Source organism: Rhinoraja longicauda, chromosome 28 (genome assembly GCF_053455715.1).
Source record: "Rhinoraja longicauda isolate Sanriku21f chromosome 28, sRhiLon1.1, whole genome shotgun sequence".
Classification (NCBI taxonomy): domain Eukaryota; kingdom Metazoa; phylum Chordata; class Chondrichthyes; order Rajiformes; family Arhynchobatidae; genus Rhinoraja; species Rhinoraja longicauda.
Window position 1 is genome coordinate 21,934,855 of NC_135980.1, and position 23,151 is coordinate 21,958,005.

At 45.8% G+C, this 23,151-nt stretch overlaps 1 protein-coding gene across 2 annotated transcripts in view; it reads right to left on the minus strand.

Moving 5' to 3' along the window:
• Window positions 1-23,151, minus strand: part of atp8b3 (ATPase phospholipid transporting 8B3) — a 127,508-nt gene that overhangs the window by 57,412 nt on the left and 46,945 nt on the right. For both annotated transcript variants that reach the window (XM_078424146.1, XM_078424145.1), the window contains exons 2-9: window positions 19,410-19,453; window positions 19,236-19,301; window positions 14,358-14,449; window positions 13,044-13,157; window positions 5,079-5,177; window positions 2,649-2,710; window positions 1,626-1,698; window positions 1,465-1,535 (exon numbers count right to left, since the gene is read on the minus strand). In XM_078424146.1, the coding sequence (XP_078280272.1) occupies window positions 1,465-1,535; window positions 1,626-1,698; window positions 2,649-2,710; window positions 5,079-5,177; window positions 13,044-13,157; window positions 14,358-14,449; window positions 19,236-19,293 (569 nt within the window). In that variant the 5' untranslated portion in view covers window positions 19,294-19,301; window positions 19,410-19,453. The remainder of the gene's footprint in view (window positions 1-1,464; window positions 1,536-1,625; window positions 1,699-2,648; window positions 2,711-5,078; window positions 5,178-13,043; window positions 13,158-14,357; window positions 14,450-19,235; window positions 19,302-19,409; window positions 19,454-23,151) is intronic.

Below are 23,151 nucleotides of genomic sequence, written 5' to 3' on the forward strand. Positions count from 1 at the left end.
TCTCCGAGACCACTGGTTCTTGATTCCCCTACCTTGGGTAACAGACTTTGTGCTTTCACCTTATTAATTCCCCGCGTGATCTTATACACCTCTATAAGATCACCTCCTGCAGCCTCCTGCACTGCAAGGGATAAAGTCCCAGCCTGACTCCCTTACGAGAGTTTACAATGCACATTCACATAATTAGTTTCTTTATGGCAGGCTAATTTTATTGTTGGGGCCACTTGAATCGCACTGAAATCTCATCAACAAAGCACAATATTTTGGGGTATTTTAGAGAGAGCCATGTTTGCACATATTTTCACCTCCAGAGACTTGCCTCAGAAAGAAGGCTTTAAAGGCAAGTGCAAAAAGCGCTGAGAGAGGTGTTGCATCACTGACAGGGATTTGTTTCACTTTCAACTACTTAGCTGCACAGATCACACCATTGATCTCAGTTCAATGATAACAAGCACCAATTAGTTTAGTCCAGTTTAGTTTAGTTTAGAGATACAGCGCAGAAACAGGCCCTTCGACCCACCGAGTCCGCAGCGACCAGCGATCCCCGCACGTTAACACTATCCTACACACACTAGGGACAATTTACACATACACCAAGCCAATTTACCTACAAACCTGTACGTTTTAGGAGTGTCCGAAGATCTCCGAAGAAACCCACGCAGGTCACGGGAAGAACGTACAAACTCCGTACAGACAACACCCGTAGTCGGGATTGAACCCGGATCTCCGGCGCTGCAAGTGTTGTAAGGCAGCAACTCTACCGCTGCGCCACCGTGGCAAATTGTTTTTGCCATTAGAACATAGAACAGGACTAATGTCTGTGCCGAACATGATGCCAAGCCCAACTCTCACCTGCCTTCATATAATCCACCTAATCCCTCCATTCCCTGCATATCTATGTGCCTATCCATTGAAGTCTCTTACTGTAAATACCACCATCGCATCTTGCTCCACCACCACCCCCAGCAACGTATTCCAGGCACTGGTCACTCTGTGTAAAAAGACTTGCCCGCGCATTTCCTTTAAACCTTTCCCTCTCACATTGGGTGTGTTCTACCCCCCAAATAGTACTTATAATTTAGTTCTAACTGCGGGACAGAGGGAGTTTTGGGGTTGATATTGGTATTGGTTTATTATTGTCACGTGTACGGAGAGACAATGAAAAACCTTGCTTTGCGCGCTACCTTGAACATGAGTACAATCAAACCAGGCATGAGTACAACAGGCGGTGCAAAAGGAGGAAGGAAACAGAATGCACAGTGCAGCGTTGAAGCCGCAAAAAAAATGTGCAAGGACCGCAATGAGGTAGATTGGAAGATCGCGAATAAATCCAGAGCATATGAGAAATCCATTCAAGAATCTGATAACAGCGGGGAAGAAGCCGTCCATGAATCCGTCAATACGTCTGTGGCCATTCAGCCCAATGTCTATGCTAGCCCCCCTCCAACAAATCAGAATGCTTACCCATCGATTTCAGCTGTTTCAACGTAACACAGGCTGTTTGGCTCCGAGCTAGACAGCAAGAAGAGATCAGCCTAGGGAAACAAAAGGGAATTCTCTTTGAGGCATTTAATCTCTGCAACTGCGAAGTATAAAGTTTATTTATCTTTGAAAATATCACTCACTGGAACAAAATCATCCTTCTTCAAACAAACCACGTCACCCACTTCGAGTTCCTTCCACGTTACAAACGTGAAACTGCAAAAGTAGGAAAAGAAACTTGCATTTACATAGCACCTAACGTGACGGAATACCCCAAAAAAGCTTTGCAGCCAATCAAATACGACTTAAGTATGGTTGTTGTTGTTGTTGTAATACAAGGAGATGCAGCTGTCAAAATTCACATGATACAAACATACAGACAGGTAAGGCACTGCGGCACAGTGGTGCAGCTGGTAGAGCTGCTGCCTCACAGCACCAGAGACCCGGGTTTGATTCTGACCTTGGGTGCTGTCTGTATGGAGTTTGCACGTTCTCCCTGTGACTGCATACGTTTTCTTCGGCTGCTCCAGTTTCATAGAAACACAGAAAATAGGTGCAGGAGGAGGAGGAGGCCACTCGGCCCTTCGAGCCAGCACCACCATTCACCGTGATCATGGCTGATCATCCACAATCAGTAACCCGTGCCTGCCTTCTCCCCATATCCCTTGATTGCACGAGCCCCTCGAGCTCCATCTAACTTTCATCCCACATCCCGAAGGCGTGCGGGTTTGTAGGTTAATTGGCCTCGGTAAATTAGATACAGCATGGAAACAGGCCCTTCGTCCCACAGAGTCCGCGCTGACCATCAATCACCTGTCACATTAATTCTGTGTGTGCTTAACCTGTAATTAACCAATTAACCCACCAACCCGCATGTCTTTGGGATGTGGGAGGAAACCGGAGCACCCAGAGGAAACCCATGTGGTCACAGGAGGAATGTGCAAACTCCACACAGATAGCAGCCGAGGTTAGGATCGAACCGGGATCACTGGCGCTGTGAAGCAGCGGCTGGCTCTACTAGCTGTGCCGCTGTGCATATCCATCACGCTCTGAAGCTGGGGGAAAGGCAATGCTAGACTGATAACTGTGCAGTGACAAGATTCCGCTCTCGTCGTTCATGGCTGAGTGTCATGAGAGGGCGATTGTCGTGTTGAATGTCAACTTACCCCTTCCCCTTGAGAACCTCGCATTGTCTGTTGTTGATCACGCTGTCGTTCCGATGACGTGCCTGGGAACAAAGAGCTCAAATATCATCCTTGGTATTTGTAGACGCAAGATGCTGCTGCAGATTGAAACCCTGAGCATAGAACAGATAGCTGGAGGAACTCAGCCGGTCAGGCAGCATCTGTGCAGGGAAAAGGACAGATGACGTTCTGGGTCGGGACTCTTCTTCAGATTGAACGTAAACGCTGTCTGTCCATTTCCCTCCACAGCTGCTGCCTGACCCTCTGAGATCCTCCAGTTTATTTGCCCGTGGTATTTATTACCGTTTTCTGCTCTTGATCATTGCAGACTTAACGAATTAAAGAGTTAAAAATTTAAAACAAACCAAAAGCACCAGTCAATGTTAAAATATATTTTGCAATAATTAAATGATATTTCACTGTTCAGCCTTCACTGACAAAAGTAATCCACTCATTGTTGTTGATTTAGAAGGATGAGAGGGGATCTTATAGAGACATATAAAATTATAAAAGGACTGGACAAGCTAGATGCAGGAAAAATGTTCCCAATGTTGGGGGAGTCCAGAACCAGGGCCCCCCACAGTCTTAGAATAAAGAGGCGGCCATTTAAAACTGAGGTGAGAAGGGACTTTTTCACCCAGAGAGTTGTGAATTTGTGGAATTCTCTGCCACAGAGGGCAGTGGAGGCCAAATCACTGAATGAATTTAATAGAGAGTTAGATAGAGCTCTGGGGGCTAGTGGAATCAAGGGATATGGGGAGAAGTTGGGTACAGGTTACCGATTGTGGATGATCAGCCATGATCACAATGAATGGTGGTGCATGCTCGAAGGGCTGAATGGCCTTCCTCCTGCACCTATTTTCTATGTTTCTATGTTTCTCAGCTCAGTATTGAAGTTTTGCAGTTATTGGGCAGTTTTTAGCTTATACTGCATTTGATGAGATTAATGATATTAATGTGGAATGCAGGAAAAATATTCCCAATGTTGGGGGAACATGGAATATTAATCTTGTCAATATTATTTGCCCACGATCGAAGGAGGTCCATCGTGCGAACGGACCTCCCAACCATCAAAGGATCAATCGGAGTCACTGCCTCAAAATGGCAGCCAGCATCAAAGAATCACACCACCCTGGCCAGGCTCTCATTTCACTCCTGTCATCAGGAGGAAGGTACAGGAGTTTGAAAACCGTGACCTCCAGGTTCAGGAACAGCTTCTTCCCAACAACCATCAGGCTATTGAACCCTACAAACACCAACTAAACTCCAAACTATGAACTGCCTTGGTTGCACCAGGAACATCTTTGTTGTGCACTAAATTGAGTTTCTTATTTATTTAACATCTTTTTTTGTTTGGTTATTATATTAACTATTGACCAATGTGTTCACATTATTCCCTCCATCATGTATCTGCACACTGTGGACGGCTCGATTGTAATCACGTATCGTCTTACCGCTGTTTAGCACGCAACAAAAGCTTTTCACTGCACCTCGGTGCACATGACAATAAACTATACTCAAACTCAAACAATCCTGTTATTCTGCTGCAGGTCAGCATTTCATCGTTCTGTTTTCGGTACAAATGACAACTCTGGACTATCCTCACAAGAGATCTTCTGTCTGAATCCCACTAAACTCATCCTTGACCTTGATGCGACGATAGGCAAGTCCACCCCTCTTCTGCTTCTACAAGAGCGGACTGACGACTCGCGCCGCGGACCAGGGACCCACCTAGAAGGCCTGGCTCGCCTGCCCGCCCAGCGAGGAAGGAGTGGGACGGAGGGCCGGTAAGCAGATCAGCTGCGGGAGGGGGTGCACGGCCTCGACTGTGGATCAGGCCGCTGGAGGCCCCGCGACAGCCTGGGGCTCGGCTGGACCAGGCCCCGCTCCAAGAGGCCGAGCACGTGGACCTGGCGCGGCCTACAGCGGCGGAGGACACCACACAGCAACGCTTAGCCAGGCTGACCCCTCTACACAGCCAGGACACCAGACCTTCATGGACAGATCAAGAATCCTGCACCCACAACAACTGGAACTTGAAATGCCGCTTCATCTGGCTACCCTGTACACTGCCTCAGTGTACCACTACTGTACACTTGTACTGTATCTGAGATGCTTATCCAAGATGTACTTAAGTTCTTACATATATTGATACTTGCACTAAACTGTATTCAAAAATTAATTTCACTGTACCTCAGTGCATGTGGCAATAAAGTACCATGGAACCATTGGAATGGCAATTAAACACTCTTGATTCTTGACTAATCTTGCACTCTTATTTGATTGAGCATTTGAAGCTCAGGTATAGTCCATCTTTACCTTATACTGCTTTAGGGCCACTTCACTATGTTGAGGGCACTATCTAAATGCAGATGGGTGTCGTGGGTTGAAGATCGCTAGGGAAGTACTCACAACGTCATCAATGATGTCCTTGACTGCAGTCACCGCCAGGACCATCGTTAGCGGGATCATAGTTGTGAACCAAGGCAACGTGGCAATAGCAGGGATGGTCTAAACAGAAGGAAGAACGTTCACGTAAGAAGGGAGACTTTGCCAAATCCCCAGACACTTTTTCAGCTTGTACCTCACCTCACGGCGTTCAGAGGAGCAAAAAGAGACACTAAATGCTGGAGTAACTCATTGAGTCAGGCAGCATTTCTGGATAACATGGATAGAGGACGTTTCGGGTTGGGACACTTCTTATAGAAGGATAAGGAATGTGTGGAGGCAGGTGTGATCGGTTTAAATTGGCATCATGTTCGGCACAAACATTGTGGGCCGAAGGGCCTGTTCCTGTGCTGTACTGTTCTAGGCTCTATGTTCGGACTGGTTGTAGTAGGGGGAGAAAGCTGGAAAAAAGCCGGGCGGTGGAACTAATCCCAGCAAATGATAGATGCACACAGGTGGGGTGGGATTTGCTTGGCAGATGGGTGGACAAAGACTAATGAGGAAAAGAGGACAAAAGGGTGTCAGATAAGGAGGGAAGCAACACGAAATGTGAAGGCAGGGGAAGGAGACATGGTGGAAGGGGAAAGAAGGGGCGGGATAGTGGAGGAAATGGGTGCACGTCCAGGTGGGGCACACAGGTCTATGTAATACAACTGAACAGCCATGTAAGATCTGTGACGGGGCGCTGCCGACAACTAAGATGGACCTGGCGGGCTGCTTGGAGTCGCGTGCGATGACAGACCTAGTTCACCGCACTGACTGCACTGAGAACTTTTGAAACTTTGTTGGCGTCAGAAACATGACGTCTCATTGCACACTGGCGTCTCGGGAGAGAGGGAGTGGGCGACGTTTCGGGTCGAGACCCTTCTTCAGTCTGGGGAGGGGTCTCGGCCCGAGGCGTCGCCCGTTCCTTCTCTCCCGAGATGCTGCCTGACCTGCTGAGTTACTCAGCATTTTGTGAAGAAAGTAACTAATGGTACAAATGCCCAGCAGATTGCAAAGACTTATTAATGTCTGAGGTCCATCTGGTTATTGTTTTAATGACAGCAAAGTCTAGCTGATATTTTACACCTGAACTTAGGAGCAATGTATACTTATTTCATTTGTTTACATGATATAATATTACAAAGGCCTGACTCACAATATTCAATTGCCTCGTTGAAAATGCCAAATATCTGGAATGCAGTGTTGACAGTTTTTGAATAACTTGTGCAGTAATTCTATGTTTTGCATCTACTGTAATTCTAATGTGATGACACCAATGTTTGACTACTTACAAATGCAATTATAACAACGTGTGACTATATAAAAGAAGGGTTAAACTTAGCAACTCAAGTTTAGCCAAAGATGGAAGGTGTTCTTCCATAAGGATCAGCATTCACCGGGTACATAAAATTGGACTTCAAACCAGAAGTACATCATCAGATCACGCCTAAGTGGCGAGAGTCTTTATAATTAGTGTAGAGGAGATCTGCAGCAGTAAATTAGCAAGCAACGAGCTATGCACGTGCAATCATGAGCCACATCGAGCACAGTTACAACACAAAACTGTGCAAGATCAGCGTAGACACAAGGACCTGCAGGTTCTGGTTTATAAACAAAAAATACCCAAGTGCTGGAGTAACTCAGCAGGCCAGGCAGCATCTCTGGAGAACATGAACGATTTTATGGATAGCCATGTTCTCCAGTGATGCCGCAACATCAGTCTGTCCAATTAATGGACAGCAGAATTGGCGTACAACTGGGAGACCACCATGAACAGACATTTTCTCGGGAAAAACTTCTCAGTTGGGTTACAGCGTTGGAGGGAATTGTACATCTTAGATCTGTGGAAGTAGTTTCACTGGTTAACGGCATTAAAAAAAAAAGAGATCTGCAGGCCAGGATTTGTTTCTGGAGGGACAGATCCTCAATGGACCATAAAGTTATCTCAACTTTGCCCAGATCACGACACATTATGAATTATAAAAGAAGACAAGAGCACTGAACTAAGTAGAAAGAGGTTTAACTCAGTGCTTCCTTAAGGACCATGAAGTTACCTCAACTTTTCTCAGATCACGACGCCATGTGAATTATAAAAGACTAGAGTATTGAACTAAGCAAAAAGAGGTTTATCCCACTGCTCCCCAGAGTGAGTTGCTACCTGTGATCAGCAGCAAGGCGTCGCTGTGCAACCACCATTTCATTGGTGGGCGGGTCAGATGATTGTTTTGTTCGAGGGAGTTCGCTGGGATTTGGAGGTGAAGTTTGGGAAGAGGTTGCCATGCCCAATTTCAGTAAGTAACGCGTAATCACTCTTGTGATTAAGTGAGATACCGCTGAGAGACCGATTGGCGTCTATCAGAATCAGGATGTTTGATTTGGTAAGTTCTAGGTTGTTGGAGGGAAGAACCAAATCCAGAACTAGGGGCTGTAAAAAAAAATCATCAATGGATCAAATGTGGAACTGAGGCGAAATTTCCTCCACGCAAATAATGTAAAAGGAACGTACCTGTATTTTAAAAAAAAGTTAGTTCGCTTGGTGAGAGAGTAAGGAAGGGAAGGTTGGAGTTGGATGAGTTAGACCAGGTTGGATTTGCTGGGCTAACTGTATTTCAAGAACCATGCAAAATGCTGTATCTGACTGGTATCAATAAATCAGGGGTCGTACACGCTGATTTTGATGTAGTGATATTACTTGATTGGCAAAGTATAAGTAGGTGCTAATTTACTGATTCCAATCAGAGGTTGGTTGCATTTGGTAGTTAATGGACTAGATTCTGGTTTTAAGAAATCTGGTTTAGTTTGTTTACTGATGTGTTGATGGCAGCATTTGACATCAATATGCCATTTATTATGTATAATTACTGATATGATGGCCCCCTTAGACGACAATACTAACCTGATTACTAGTATAAAAATACCTCTACCTGACTGGGTAACTGCTGAATGAACGGTACCTGTGTTTGCTTTTTGCATCTGATTGCTGCTATGGCAATGTCACTGGGACTAAATCCAACTGAGAATTGATGGAGCTCTGCATGACTCATTGTATTTGACTGCTGAAGTAATGGGACCAATCTGGAAAATAGAGGCATATGCTGATAGGAGGACAATGGTAACTATGGAAATTGCCAGTGGACAGGTAAGATAGGGCGCAGAGATAAGCAAGTTTCAGTGAATGCAGGGAGGTGTATATACTGTGGTCATTCGAGTGGTGATATTATCAACGACATGCAAATTATTTGAACTATTTTGGACTTTTAAGTAATGCATCAACAGCAATGCTGTGAAGAACGGTCAGAATGGGCAGCATACTTCTGGAGGACACGGACAGACAGGTGAAGTGGATGGAGATACGAGAGAGGACAATAAATGTGGAGCGATCACTTTGAGAACCACAACATTTGAGGGAGTGTAAATGGCAAGGAAGGTTAAACAGTCGTAATAAAATGTGAGGTGCAAGGCACAAGGTACTTTTACATAGAATATTAAAAGCAAAAATAAAGAGCACACTATAATAATGATGGGATGGAGTACAGGAAGGTGATTGGGAAACTTGTGTTGAACGACAACCTAACCCTTGACATCAACCAGAAGACAGAGTTGGTTGTTGACCTAAGGAAGGAGCTGTGGGTTGAAGACAACCCTGTTCTCACCAATGGAGCTCTGCAGAGATGGTTGACAGAGTAGGTCGAAGCTCCGAGGCATCCATATCACCAGTGACCCAACCTGGTCCCTTCACACTAATGTGGTCAACGAGAATAAGCACCAGCGTATTTACTTTGGCATCTGAGAAGATGCAGCATGTCCATGAGAAAACTCCTGAACTTCCACAGATGTGCTATAGGGATGCATCTCAGCATTGGTATGGCAACTGTTCTGCTCTTAACGGAATGGACCTGCAGAAAATGGTGCACACAGCCCAGCTTGACACTTGCTTCCATCCAGTCCATCTTAATGATGCGTTGCATCAGGGAGATTATAAGAATCGTCAGCAAAGCTTGCCACCCCGGCTGTTATCCTTTCTCTCTTCTACCTTCTCAGAGAAGATACAGGAGCTTGAAAGCACAAATGTCCAAGCTTAACAACAGTTTCTACTTGGATGCTTTCATACAACGTCACCCATTTTTTTCCTCCAGAGATGTTGCCTGCCCCATTGAGTTATTCCAGCGTTTTGTGTTTACCCTGAATTAATCACCTCTTTCACACTTCCTTTCTGGAGTTGCTGCCCACATACTCTTAACACTACCTCATTGTTTTATTCCGGTTTTGAACTTCAGCATTTTGTTTTGCCTTTCTTCAGATTCGCACTAGAATCTTTGCGCCATTTTACTGCTTTGCATTTGTCAATATATTGTATCTATTAATGCCATGTATGGCTGTTTATGCAACAAGGAATTTTATTGCACCCTAGTGTATGTAAACTAATCTGAGCTGATCTGATCTAAACCATCAGAAATATCTGGTGCCCTCTTCAGCTGGAGTGAAGTCCCATTTCAACCACACCACTTGTGTACTTGAAGGTGGGCCACGACGTGCTGGAGTAACCCAGCGGGTCAGGCAGCATCTCTGGGGAGTAGGAATGGGTGACGTTTCGGGTCGAGACCCTTCTTCAGACTTGTGTACTTGTTTACCGGGATTGATGCCAATGAGGGGGAGCTCACTGGTATGCAGGAAATAGACAAGCTGGAACTAATTTCCTTGGAACAGAGAAGATTAGGAAATTCTTTTGACAATCAGTGGGGACAAACTCTTTCCCCTGTGAAGCTGGTTAATAATTGGGCTTGACAGGTGATAACACTAGAGAGAATGCAGTAAGCTTTTGCAGCAGGTTATTATGAAATAATGTCCAAGTAAGCTGTCCAAATTTGTGGGTTGAGGGATACTTGTGTCCCATTCCCTGTCAAAGTGGCTGCAGTGTGCATCCTTTATAAAATGCAGTTATTTGCTGAGGCTAGTCCTGCAGCACCTCAAAGACTGGTGGCATCTACCCTTGCTTCTCAAAGGACAAGGGTAGCAAGGAGAGGGGAATACCACCACCTGCAGGTTCCCCTCCAAATCTATCATTCTGACTTTGAAATGTACTACGGTTACTCCACCAACACGTGGGTTTAAATCCTGGAGCTCCCTGCCCAACATCAATGTGTGGACAACCTTCCGAAGTGCTTCAGGAAGGCACCTCACTACCACTATTGCAAGGGACCTTACACATGGGATCCAAATGCCAGCCTTGCTGAGGACATCAAGATCCCCTAAATGGAAAAAAAAAACGCCATGCAATGCCGTCTTTCCATTCCATTCAATATCACATATCATTGACAATGCCTCGAAAGTCAGATGTTGCTGAGTTACTCCAGCACTATGTGTCCTTTTGTGTAAACCAGCATCTGCAGTTCCTTGTTGCTATGAATGGAAGGACCCTAGGGAAGACAGGGGTACAGAGGGACCTTGGAGTACAGGTACACAAGTCCTTGAAGGCAGCAGGACAGGTGGACAGGGTGGTTAAAAAGGCATATGGGTTACTGGCCTTCATTAGCCGGGGCATCGAATATAAAAGTAGGGGGGTAATGATGGAATTGTACAGAACACTGGTGAGGCCACAGCTGGAGTATTGTGTACAGTTCTGGTCATCAGATTATAGAAAGGATGTGATAGCTTTGGAGAGGGTGCAGAGGAGATTCACCAGGATGCTGCCAGGGATGAAGGGCCTCGGCTATGAGGAGAGACTGGGCAGACTGGGGTTGTTTTCCCTGGAGCAGAGAAGGCTGAGAGGGGACATGATCGAGGTGTACAAGATCATGAGGGGCATAGATAAGGTAGATGGCGGGGAACTTCTTCCACTGGTGGAAGGTTCAACAACGAGGGGACATAGATACAGGGTAAGGGGAGGGAGGTTTCGGGGGGATGTGAGAAATAACTTTTTCACCCAGAGGGTGGTTGGAGTGGAACTCACTGCCTGGGGTGGTGGTGGAGGCGGGAACACTCACAACGTTTAAGAGGCATTTGGATGGGCACTTGAAATGCTACAACATTCAGGGCTACGGTCTAAATGCGGGAAAATGGGATTAAAATTAGACTGTGTTTGGTAACGGGCGGCGCGGACACGATGGGCCGAAGGGCCTCGAATACAGCGCCGGAGACTCAGGTTCGATCCTGACTACGGGTGCTGCACTGTAAGGAGTTTGTACGTTCTCCCCGTGACCTGCGTGGGTTTTCTCCGAGATCTTCGGTTTCCTCCCACACTCCAAAGACGTACAGGTTTGTAGGTTAATTGGCTGGGTAAATGTAAAAATTGTCCCTAGTGGGTGTAGGATAGTGTTAATGTACGGGGATCGCTGGGCGGCACGGACTTGGAGGGCCGAAAAGGCCTGTTTCCGGCTGTATATATATGATATGATATGATATGATACTGCCTAGGTGAAGTCTGCTATATGATTTTACCAGACTGTATGCAAAAACAAAGAACTTCAATGTACCTAGGTGCACGTGACAGTGAAGGATCATTGAATTGAATCATTGTTATCGCTCGCTTTCTCAACATGCTTTTGATTGATTGAATTGATTGAAAGATACAGCATGGCAACAGGCCCTTCGGCCCACCGAGTCCATGCCGACCATTTATCACCCATTCACACTAGTTTTGCGTTAGCCCACCTTCTCGTCCACTCCCTACACACTAGAGTCAATTTACACAGGGCCAATTAACCTCCGAACCCACATGTCTTTGGGATGTACTGGAGGAGGTACTGGAGGAGGAAACAAGAGGAAACAGGAGGAAACAAGAGGGCGGCACGGTAGCGCAGCGGTGGAGTTGCTGCTTTACAGCGAATGCAGCGCCGGAGACTCAGGTTCGATCCTGACTACGGGTGCTGCACTGTAAGGAGTTTGTACGTTCTCCCCGTGACCTGCGTGGGTTTTCTCCGAGATCTTCGGTTTCCTCCCACACTCCAAAGACGTACAGGTATGTAGGTTAATTGGCTGGGTAAATGTAAAAATTGTCCCTAGTGGGTGTAGGATAGTGTTAATGTGCGGGGATCGCTGGGCGGCATGGACTTGGAGGGCCGAAAAGGCCTGTTTCCGGCTGTATATATATGATATGATATGATATGATATGATAAGAGCTACCCAAAGGAAACACATGCAGTCACGGGGAAAACGTGCAAACTCCACACAGACAGCACCCAAGGTTAGTTTTGACCCAGCTCCTCTGGTGCTGTGAGGCAGCAGCTCGTCCAGCTCTGCCACTCTTTCCATTGAACTATTGGTAGAATCTTCCACAAATCTGGTTTATGATGAAAATGAACAAGTTTATCTTAATGTCACGATTACAAAGAAACTTGGGGACATAGACACAATCGGTGATCGTTTAACATTTTAGACGGTATGCATCATGGAATGTTCCTTAATGCGCAAAATCCAACTTAATAGCCATGCAAATAGAACGTGCTTCCCATATTAAGATCATGAGGAGAATGGATAAAGTGGATGCAGAGTCAAGAGGAATCAAGAACCAGAGGGCACAGGACTAAGGTGAAAGGGGAAACGTTTAATAGGAACCAGAGGGGCAACCTTTTCACACAGAGGATAATAGGCATACAGAACAAGCTGCCAGAGGAGGTAGTTGAGGTAGATACTATAACAACATTTAAGAATTTGAACAAGTGCATAAATTGGAAAGGTTTAAAGGAATGTGGTCCAAATGCGGGCAGATGGGACTAGTGTAGATGGGACATTTTGGTCAGCATGGGCAAGTTAGGTCGAAGGACCAAAACATACTGTATCACCCTATATAAGGATTTAGTCAACCCCATTATTGACTATGCTTTAAAATGTTGGTATAGTGCACAATACCTAAAAGAAAAATCACACAAAGAGCACATTCTTTTGTTACCACAGCCATTTTCCTTTAAATTATATACACCACATGTAGGGATGCCCAGAGCTTACCTGGAGAATACAAATAAGTAAGAAGTAAAAATTAGCCACTCGTTGAAACTGTTCAAACAAGTTGAGAGGTAGAAACGTTAAAATGGTGTATTTGGAGGTCCTGATTTTATTGTCCTGGAAATAGACATAGATTAAAATGATGAGTACATGCTGGCTGTGAAAGAATCTTGCCTTTTCAGTCATGTTTAGAGATACAGTGCAGGAAACAGGTCCTTTCGGCCCACCGGGTCCGCGCCGACCAGCGATCCCCACACATTAACACCATCCTGTACTCACTAGGGACAATGGCCTAACACTGCACCTATTTTCTATGCTTCTATGTCTATGTTTCTAAGCCGCACCAAAGCATCTATTTCCTCAGGAGACTCCTAACCCCATTTCTCCTGCCTTCTCCCCACAACCACTGACAACTGTAATAATGAATAATCTATCTATCTGCCTTAAAAATATCCACTGGCTTGGCCTCCACAGCCTACTGTGACAAAGAATTCCACGGATCCACCACCCCCTGACTAAAGAAATCTCTCCTCATCTCCTTCCCAAAAGAACTTTGTTTAATTCTGAGGCTAGTGGAAACATCCTCTCCACATCCACTCTATCCAAGCCTTTCACTATTCTGTATGTTTCAATGAGTTTCCCCCAGCAGGGCTTTTTGTTTTGCTCATAAGTCAGCATGATTTCATCTCGCCTGCAACTCTGCTGCAGGTTTTTAACGTATATTCTAGTTGTGCCTTGGAGGGGAAATATTTAGGTTTGAGCTTTATTATTGTCACGTGCACCAAGGTACAGTGAAAAGCTTTAGTTTAATTTAGTTTAGGAGCAGGGAAAACCCCTTTAGCCCACCGACACACACTAGGGACAATTTACATTTTTTACCAAGCCAATTAGCCTTTGGTAAAAAAGGCTTTTTTTTTTACGGCTTTGGAGTGTGGGAGGAAACCGGAGCACCCGGTGAAAACCCACGCAGGTTGTGGAGAGAATGTCCAAACTCCGTACTGACAGTACCCGTAGTCAGGATCGAACCCGGGTAAGGTAGCAACTCTACTGCCGCGCCACCGTGCCAACCTTTGTTTTGCATGATGTCCAATCCAATCAGATAATACCACACATAAATACAATCAAGTCAAACTGAAGTGCAAAAGGTAGAGCGATGGAGAAGATACAGAGTGCAGAATATACAGTAGTTCTCAGCATTGAGACAATTCTCAACATTGAGCACCAGAGACAAAGCCCAATGTCCGCCACAGGGTAGAGGTCCTTCTCGGACCTAATATACAAGGCACATTATTTTCCCAGTGAAAGCCGGAGACTTACAGCATACTTCCTTTTCTTAAACAAGAAGGAGGTGCGTTCCTTAATCCCAGCATTGTAGCTCGTGTTGTTTGCCTTCACTTCCCAGAAGTTGTCTGCAAAGAAGAATATCAACCTGCGTGAACTTTTTGTTTAAATTAATACCAGAAAATACATGGAAATATTCAGCAGGTCAGGCCACATCAATGGGCAGAGAAACGGAGTTCATGTAGACATTTAATGTAGGCAGCACGGTGGCGCAGAGGTAGAGTTGCTGCCTTACGGCGCCAGGGATCCGGGTTCGATCCTGACCGCAGGTGCTTGTCTGTACGTTCTCCCCGTGACCTGCGTGGGTTTTCTCCGGGATCTCCAGTTTCCTCCCACACTCTAAAGACGTGCAGTTTTGTCGGTTAAGTGGGTTGGTATAATTGAAATTGTTCCCAGTGTGTGTAGGATACTGTTAAGTGTGCGGGGATCGCTGGTCGGCGCAGACTTGGTGGGCAGAAGGGCCTGTTTCTGTGCTGTATCTCTAAGCTAAGTTAAACTAAACTAAAACAAACCTATATGCCCTCTAGTTCTTGATTCCCCTACTCTGGGTAAACGACTCTTTGCATTCACTCTCTACACAAGATCAGGGTTCTCCTCAAACATCTCCTCCCTGCAGAGGTACTGACAACACACAAGAATAAAAGTGTAGGAAGGAACTGCAGATGCTGGTTTAACCTGAAGATAGACACAAAATGCTGGAGTATCGCTGGATAGAAGGTTGAGTGAAGTCTGAAGAAGGACCTGGACTCAACCCTGACACCCCAAGCAACTTCAGACCAATCTCCAACCTAGCCTTTCTGTCCAAAGTTTTGGAACGCGCTGTAGCCTCTCAACTCAAACATCACCTCTCTGCCAATAACCTGTATGAAACATTCCAATCCGGATTCCGCTCCAACCACAGTACTGAAACTGCACTCCTCAAAATCACCAACGACCTTCTCCTCTCCTCTGACGCCGGCAACCTCAACATTCTCATCCTCCTCGACCTCAGCACCGCCTTTGACACCATCAATCACTCCATCCTCCTCACCCGACTTGAAACCGCCTTTAACATCACCGGCACTGCCCTCTCTTGGATCAAATCATACCTCTCCGACAGGCACCAGTTCATCTCCATTAATAACTGCAAATCCCCCACCGCTCCCCTCCCCCAAGGTGTCCCCCAAGGTTCAGTTCTCGGCCTCCTCCTCTTCATCCTGTACCTGTTCCCCCTTAATTACCCGTTATCCCACTTTTTAAGAAAGGAGGGAGAGAGAAAACGGGTAATTATAGACCAGTTAGTCTGACATTAGTGGTGGGGAAGATGCTGGAGTCAATTATAAAAGACGAAATTGCTGAGCATTTGGATAGCAGTAACGGGATCATTCCGAGTCAGCAAGGATTTACGAAGGGGAAATCATGCTTGACAAATCTACTGGAATTTTTTGAGGATGTAACTAGGAAAATTGACAGGGGAGAGTCAGTGGATGTGGTGTACCTCGACTTTCAGAAAGCTTTCGACAAGGTCCCACATAGGAGATTAGTGGGCAAAATTAGGGCACATGGTATTGGGGGTAGGGTACTGACATGGATAGAAAATTGGTTGACAGACAGAAAGCAAAGAGTGGGGATAAATGGGTCCCTTTCGGAATGGCAGGCAGTGACCAGTGGGGTACCGCAAGGTTCGGTGCTGGGACCCCAGCTATTTACAATATACATTAATGACTTAGACGAAGGGATTAAATGTACCATTAGCAAATTTGCAGATGATACTAAGCTGGGGGGTAGTGTGAATTGTGAGGAAGATGCAATAAGGCTGCAGGGTGACTTGGACAGGTTGTGTGAGTGCGCGGATACATGGCAGATGCAGTTTAATGTAGATAAGTGTGAGGTTATTCACTTTGGAAGTAAGAATAGAAAGGCAGATTATTATCTGAATGGTGTCAAGTTAGGAGGAGGGGGAGTTCAACGAGATCTGGGTGTCCCAGTGCATCAGTCAATGAAAGGAAGCATGCAGGTACAGCAGGCAGTGAAGAAAGCCAATGGAATGTTGGCCTTCGTAACAAGAGGAGTTGAGTATAGGAGCAAAGAGGTCCTTCTACAGTTGTACCGGGCCCTGGTGAGACCGCACCTGGAGTACTGTGTGCAGTTTTGGTCTCCAAATTTGAGGAAGGATATTCTTGCTATGGAGGGCGTGCAGCGTAGGTTCACTAGGTTAATTCCCGGAATGGCGGGACTGTCGTATGTTGAAAGGCTGGAGCGATTGGGCTTGTATACACTGGAATTTAGAAGGATGAGGGGGGATCTTATTGAAACATATAAGATAATTAGGGGATTGGACACATTAGAGGCAGGAAACATGTTCCCAATGTTGGGGGAGTCCAGAACAAGGGGCCACAGTTTAAGAATAAGGGGTAGGCCATTTAGAACGGAGATGAGGAAGAACATTTTCAGTCAGAGAGTGGTGAAGGTGTGGAATTCTCTGCCTCAGAAGGCAGTGGAGGCCAGTTCGTTGGATGCTTTCAAGAGAGAGCTGGATAGAGCTCTTAAGGATAGCGGAGTGAGGGGGTATGGGGAGAAGGCAGGAACGGGGTACTGATTGAGAGTGATCAGCCATGATCGCATTGAATGGCGGTGCTGGCTCGAAGGGCTGAATGGCCTACTCCTGCACCTATTGTCTATTGTCTATTGTCTATTGGTCACTTAATCCGCCATCACGGTCTCCAATTCCACTGCTTCGCCGATGATATCCAGCTCCTCATCTCCACCAAGTCAATCTCCACCGCTACACACTCTATCCTGACAAACTGCATCACTGAAATAAAATCTTGGCTTCAAATCAATTTCCTCAAACTAAACTATGACAAATCCGAAATCATCATCATTGGACCAAAAACCCTCACCAAATCCACCCACAACTTCACCCTCAACATCAACGGTTTCTCAGTATCCACCTCCCCTCACATCCGGAATCTTGGCATCATCTTTGATCAAACCCTCTCCTTCGACAAACACACTAAACACATCACCAAGACAGCCTTCTTCCACCTCCAAAACATCGCCCGTCTCCGTCCATCCCTCTCCTCCACAGCTACAGTAATCCTCATCCACGCCTTCATCACCTCCCGTCTGGACTACTGCAACAACCTCCTCTATGGTTCACCCTCAAAAATCATCAATAAACTCCAATACATCCAGAACTCCGCTGCCCGTCTACTCACCCACTCCCCGACCCGTGACCACATCACCCCCGTCCTTTACAAGCTCCACTGGCTCCCCATCCCCCAGAGAATCCAGTACAAAATCCTCCTCATGACCTACAAAGCCCTCCATAACCTGGCCCCATCCTACCTGACTGACCTCCTCCACAGACACACTCCCACCCGCACCCTCCGCTCTGCTGCTGCTAACCTCCTGTCCCCCCCATCCGGACCAAACTCAGATCCTGGGGGGGACAGGGCTTTCTCCATTGCTGCTCCCACCCTCTGGAACTCACTACCTCAAACCATCAGAGACTCCTCCTCACTCACCACATTCAAAACATCACTGAAGTCTCACCTGTTCAACACTGCCTTCAACCACTGACCGTCACTTCTCATTATCCTTCCTTTTTTGTTCGTTTATTTCTTTATTTTTATGTTTTACCTACTCTGTATAGCGTCTTTGAGTTTCCAGAAAAGCGCTATACAAAATGAAATGTATTATTATTATTATTAATAACACTGGCCACCTGCATGGTATTAGAAGGCAAAGGCTCTGAGCCCTTCTTGTGCAAGCGAGAGGCCCCTTAATCAAATCCGTTGTGTCAAAACTCCGAGGAATTGCGGAGAGCCAGCGCCAGTGGTTAATACCTGCGGCAGTTGCGTGATAAAACTACAAGTTAAACAACGAGTTGCTGGGTCTGATACCACAGCGTGCATACAAATCACAACCTCTCACCAGAACAAAGCACCCACTGGTTAATGTGACCTATCCTGATGTAATCACCCATTCGTATATGTGCTGATCAGAAGCAACGAGGCAGTTCAGAGAAAGGCCCAGGTGATTATGTATCACAAGCCATGGGTCAGTTCAAGGGATTATCTTTTGTAATCAATACGCTGAGCAGGTTTAATAAAGACTTCTGGAAACATGACCAGACATATCCTATCATTATCGACACTTTCGGAATTGTGGCTGGTTGCCCTTGGCAACAAGATCGGAAATCTTTCACAAACTTTAATAAATCTGGTGCTTGCGTGGCATAAGGGTCTTTGGAAACGATCTTCTGGCTCTTTGAATGCTAGGCATCCCATCACACATTGGACGTCTGTAAAGGACTCGGTGGGGCCTACTTCTCCTTTGCTTCTTAGAGTCATAGATAGACAGTGTCATGCAGCACAGAAACAGGCCCTTCAGCCCAACTCCTCCATGCCGACCAAGGTGCCCCATCAATGCTCGTTCCATTTGCCTGCATTTGGCTCACATCCCTCTCAACCTTTCCTATCCATGTACCTATCCCAGTGTCTTTTAAATGTCATTATAGTACCTTCCTCAACTAGCTCCTCTGGCAGCTCATTCCATATACTCGCCACCCTCCAAGTGAAAAAGTTGCCCCTCGGGTCCCTATTAAATGCTATTAAGTGGGCCAAACACAGACAGGTGGGACTAGTGCAGATGGGGTATGTTGGTCGGTGTGGGCAGGTTGGGCCAAAGGTTCAGTTTCCATGCTGTGTGACTCCTTAACTCTATAACACAGAACTAATATGAACCGGTGATTGATGGTCAGTGCGAACTCGGGGGGGGGGGGGGGGGGGGGCAATATGAATGTCAGACCATTGCACTCTTAATTCGAACAAAGAGCAGTGGAGTAATACACACACACATGAATCTTACCGTTTTCCAGATGATGTGACTCAAAAGTACTTGAAACTGAAGATTCGGAAGAGTTCATTACGGCATCTGAAAGATGAAAAAGTGTCTCTTTAGTGACACCAACTCAGGACAAGCACTTGCTCCTGCTATCGTTCGAAACATGACATGCTCTACGTCACATCAATACGTTCTCACCTGAAACCCTTAGCGGGGAGCAGTCAAGAGTTCAAGTCAGCGCCCTACACGGCAAAGAGAATTAATAAATTATTGAACAAATATCATATTAATACCAAGGAATGGCAGTACAATTTCTTCCGATAGGACAAACCACAATTGATTTCTAAATGCAAATAACAGAGATTATCAGAACATGGGTCAGTGACATTTTTAGGGTTGGGGCCCTTCCTCAGACTGAAAGGTCCCGATCAGAAACGCCCATATTCATATCCATATTCTCCAGACCTGCTGAGTTACTCCAGCATGTTGTGTCCAGCTTCTTTAGGCAATATGGAATGCATGGACTTGTTGGGCCAATTAGCCCTTCCCCATGCTGTATAGCTCAATGACCTCCTCGGGAAACATGGAAGACAGAATGATAGAAAGGGAGGCATCTGGATTCGGGGGCAGGTCATTGAAAGAGATGATTCTTTCATGCCTTCTGCCTTCAGAATGCGTTCCACAAGGAGCAGGCCGTATCAATGCAACAAATAGTGAAATAACCCCAGGAACAAGGTAGTATTTTGTGGCCTTTGAGATGTTCTACTGAAACGCAAACTGAGGTCTGCTTCGACACAACCTCAGCAAAATACATAGAAACAGAAAAATAAGTGCAGGAGTAGGCTATTCGGCCCTTCGAGCCAGCACCGCCATTCAATATGATCATGGCTGATCATCGAAAATCAGTACCCCGTTCCTGCTTTTTCCCCCATATCCCTTGATTCCTTTAGCCCTCAGAGCCAACTCTAACATGATTGTTTGCCGTTAAATGTTTATAATTATCCATGCTGTATAATTTCACTCTCTGATTCCATAACCCATCCCTTGCAGCACAAACACAATCCTAGTTCTCTCTTCAAGAATGTCAAGAATGTTTAACTGCCATATGTACCAACAACTAAACAATGACATTCTTAATTGCAGCAGCATAATAGACCTGCATACATGATGGTCAGAGATAACATATAATAAACAAACAAACAAAAAAATTAATATGAGTGCAAACAAAAATCCTGAAAACAGTCCATAGTTTTAGATTTTTTTTAGATTTAGAGATATAGGGCGGAAACATTCCCTTCGGCCCACCGAGTCCGCGCCGCCCAGCGATCCCCGCACATTAACACTATCCTACACACACTAGGGACAATTTTTACATTTTTTACCCAGCCAATTAACCTACATACCTGTACGTCTTTGGAGTGTGGGAGGAAACCGAAGATCTCGGACAAAACCCACGCAGGTCACAGGGAGAACGTACAAACTCCGTACAGACGGCGCCCGTAGTCAGGATCGAACCTGAGTCTCCGGCGCTGCATTCGCTGTAAGGCAGCAACTCTAACGCTGCGCCACCGTGCCGCCCTAAGGCCTAAGTTGAGGATTATGTAGGAAAATAACTGCAGATGCTGGTTCAAATCAAAGATAGACACAAAATGCTGGAGTAGGGTCTGAAGAAGGATCTCGACCCGAAACGTCACCCATTGATAAGTCTGAAGAAGGGTCTCAACCCAAAATGTCACCCATTCCTTCTCTCCTGAGATGCCGCCTGACCCGCTGAGTTACTCCAGCATTTTGTGTCTATCTTCCATAGTTGAGGATTGTGTTGTGTGGTGTTCAAGAGCCTGATGGTTGTTGGGAAGCAGCTGCTCTTGAACCTGGTGGTCACAGTTTTCAGACTCCGGTGCTTTCTTCCCGATGGCAGGAGTAAAAGGATAGCATGGCCAGGGTGGTGTGAGTTTTTGATGACGCTGGCCTCCCTTTACTGGCAGCGCCTCCTTTGAACACTTCGACGGTGGGGAGGTCAGTGCCCGTGATCGACCAGGGAGTGTTCAACACTTTTTATCATCTTCTCTGTACCTGGGCGTTCTAGTTGCCAAACCAGGGCCGTGATGCAACCTGCCACACACTTGCTTTTGCAAGCTGATTTCAGAAAGCAGAAATAATCCTTTTATTGACTATTTTCTTTGTTCAGCTCCCTGAAGATCTAAGTGAGCCTTGCATGTGACAAAACTCCAGCCAGCACTTCAGGAATTCCACGATGAAAATTTTCCATCACTCATCATTTTCACAAACACAAAAAATAAAAAACCTCCAAGTCACGTTGTTCAATGATTAACCCTCAGTGAATCAAATTTAGTAGGTACATCCTGAGAAATATAGAAATTCTTGTGAGTGATTTATCAGAAACCTCCAAGAACAATTGACAGAACTCTCAGAAGTAACTTTGTCATCTTCTGTTCGAAGAACGAAACTTCAAAAGAATAGCATCTAATTTTTTTGCTACACTACGGAGGCAGGTGGAAACGACAAATAAATATTCATAAATGAAAATAACATTCAAAGAGCAATTTATACAGGAGAGATTAGGGTAATCCTGATTGTCATGTTTCATGTGTATGTGTGTGTATATGTGTGTGTGTGTGTGTGTGTGTGTGTGTGTGTGTGTGTGTGTGTGTGTGTGTGTGTGTGTGTGTGTGTGTGTGTGTGTGCTTGCATCTGTGTGTGTGTATTGTATGTATGCTTTTGTATGTGCATGTGCATACGTACACGTGTGTGGCACGGTAGCGCAGCGGTAGAGTTGCTGCTTTACAGCGAATGCAGCGCCGGAGACTCAAGTTCGATCCTGACTACGGGTGCTGCACTGTAAGGAGTTTGTACGTTCTCCCCGTGACCTGCGTGGGTTTTCTCCGAGATCTTCGGTTTCCCCCCACACTCCAAAGACGTACAGGTATGTAGGTTAATTGGCTGGGTAAATGTAAAAAATTGTCCCTAGTGGGTGTAGGATAGTGTTAATGTACGGGGATCGCTGGGCGGCACGGACTTGGAGGGCCGAAAAGGCCTGTTTCCGGCTGTATATATATGATGATGATGATGATATATATATATACACATATCTTTATCAGACTAGCAGAAGCAAATAATGAAGACAGTAAGACAGTAAATCCCTTTTGTGACAGTAAAGGACACAAAATGTTGGAGTAACTCAGCAGGTCAAGCAGCATCTCTGGAGCACTTGGACAGGTAATGTTTCAGGTTGAGACCCTTCTTCAGACTCAACAATAACAGAGTTTGGCTTATTGGTCTGTATTGCATTAACTGCCTGACCCGATCGGTTGTTCTACATCATCAAGAATGGAATGAACTAATATTCCACAAATCCTTGCCAGGGCACAGCACATGCCACATCTTTTCATTCAACGCTTGGCTACCCCCATTATTCCCACATTTCACAACACGATGCTTCAAGTACCAGGCACCTGAGGGTGGAATATACAAAGCGTGGCATATCAGAGCGTGGCAAATCTCTGCATGCTGGTCACAGAAGAGGATCAACCATCATTGAATACATTCGCTCCACTCTTCTAAATCTCGATTACCTGCTGTACTTATGCACATCGTGATTGTATTCATATGTGGTATTGTCTGATTTAATTGGATAGCACACAAACAAAAGTTTTTCAGTGTATTAGGGCAGCACGGTGGCACAGTGGTAGAGTTGTTGCCTTACAGCGCTTGCAGAGATCCGGGTTCGATCCCGACTACTAGTGCTGTCTGTACGGAGTTTGTACGTTCTCCCCCCCCCCCCCCCCCCCGACCGCGTGGGTTTTCTCCGAGATCTTCGGCTTCCTCCGACACTCCAAAGACGTACAGGTTTGTAGGTTAATTGACTGGGTATAAGTGTATAAGTGTAAATTGTCCCAAGTGCGTGTAGGATAGTGTTAAT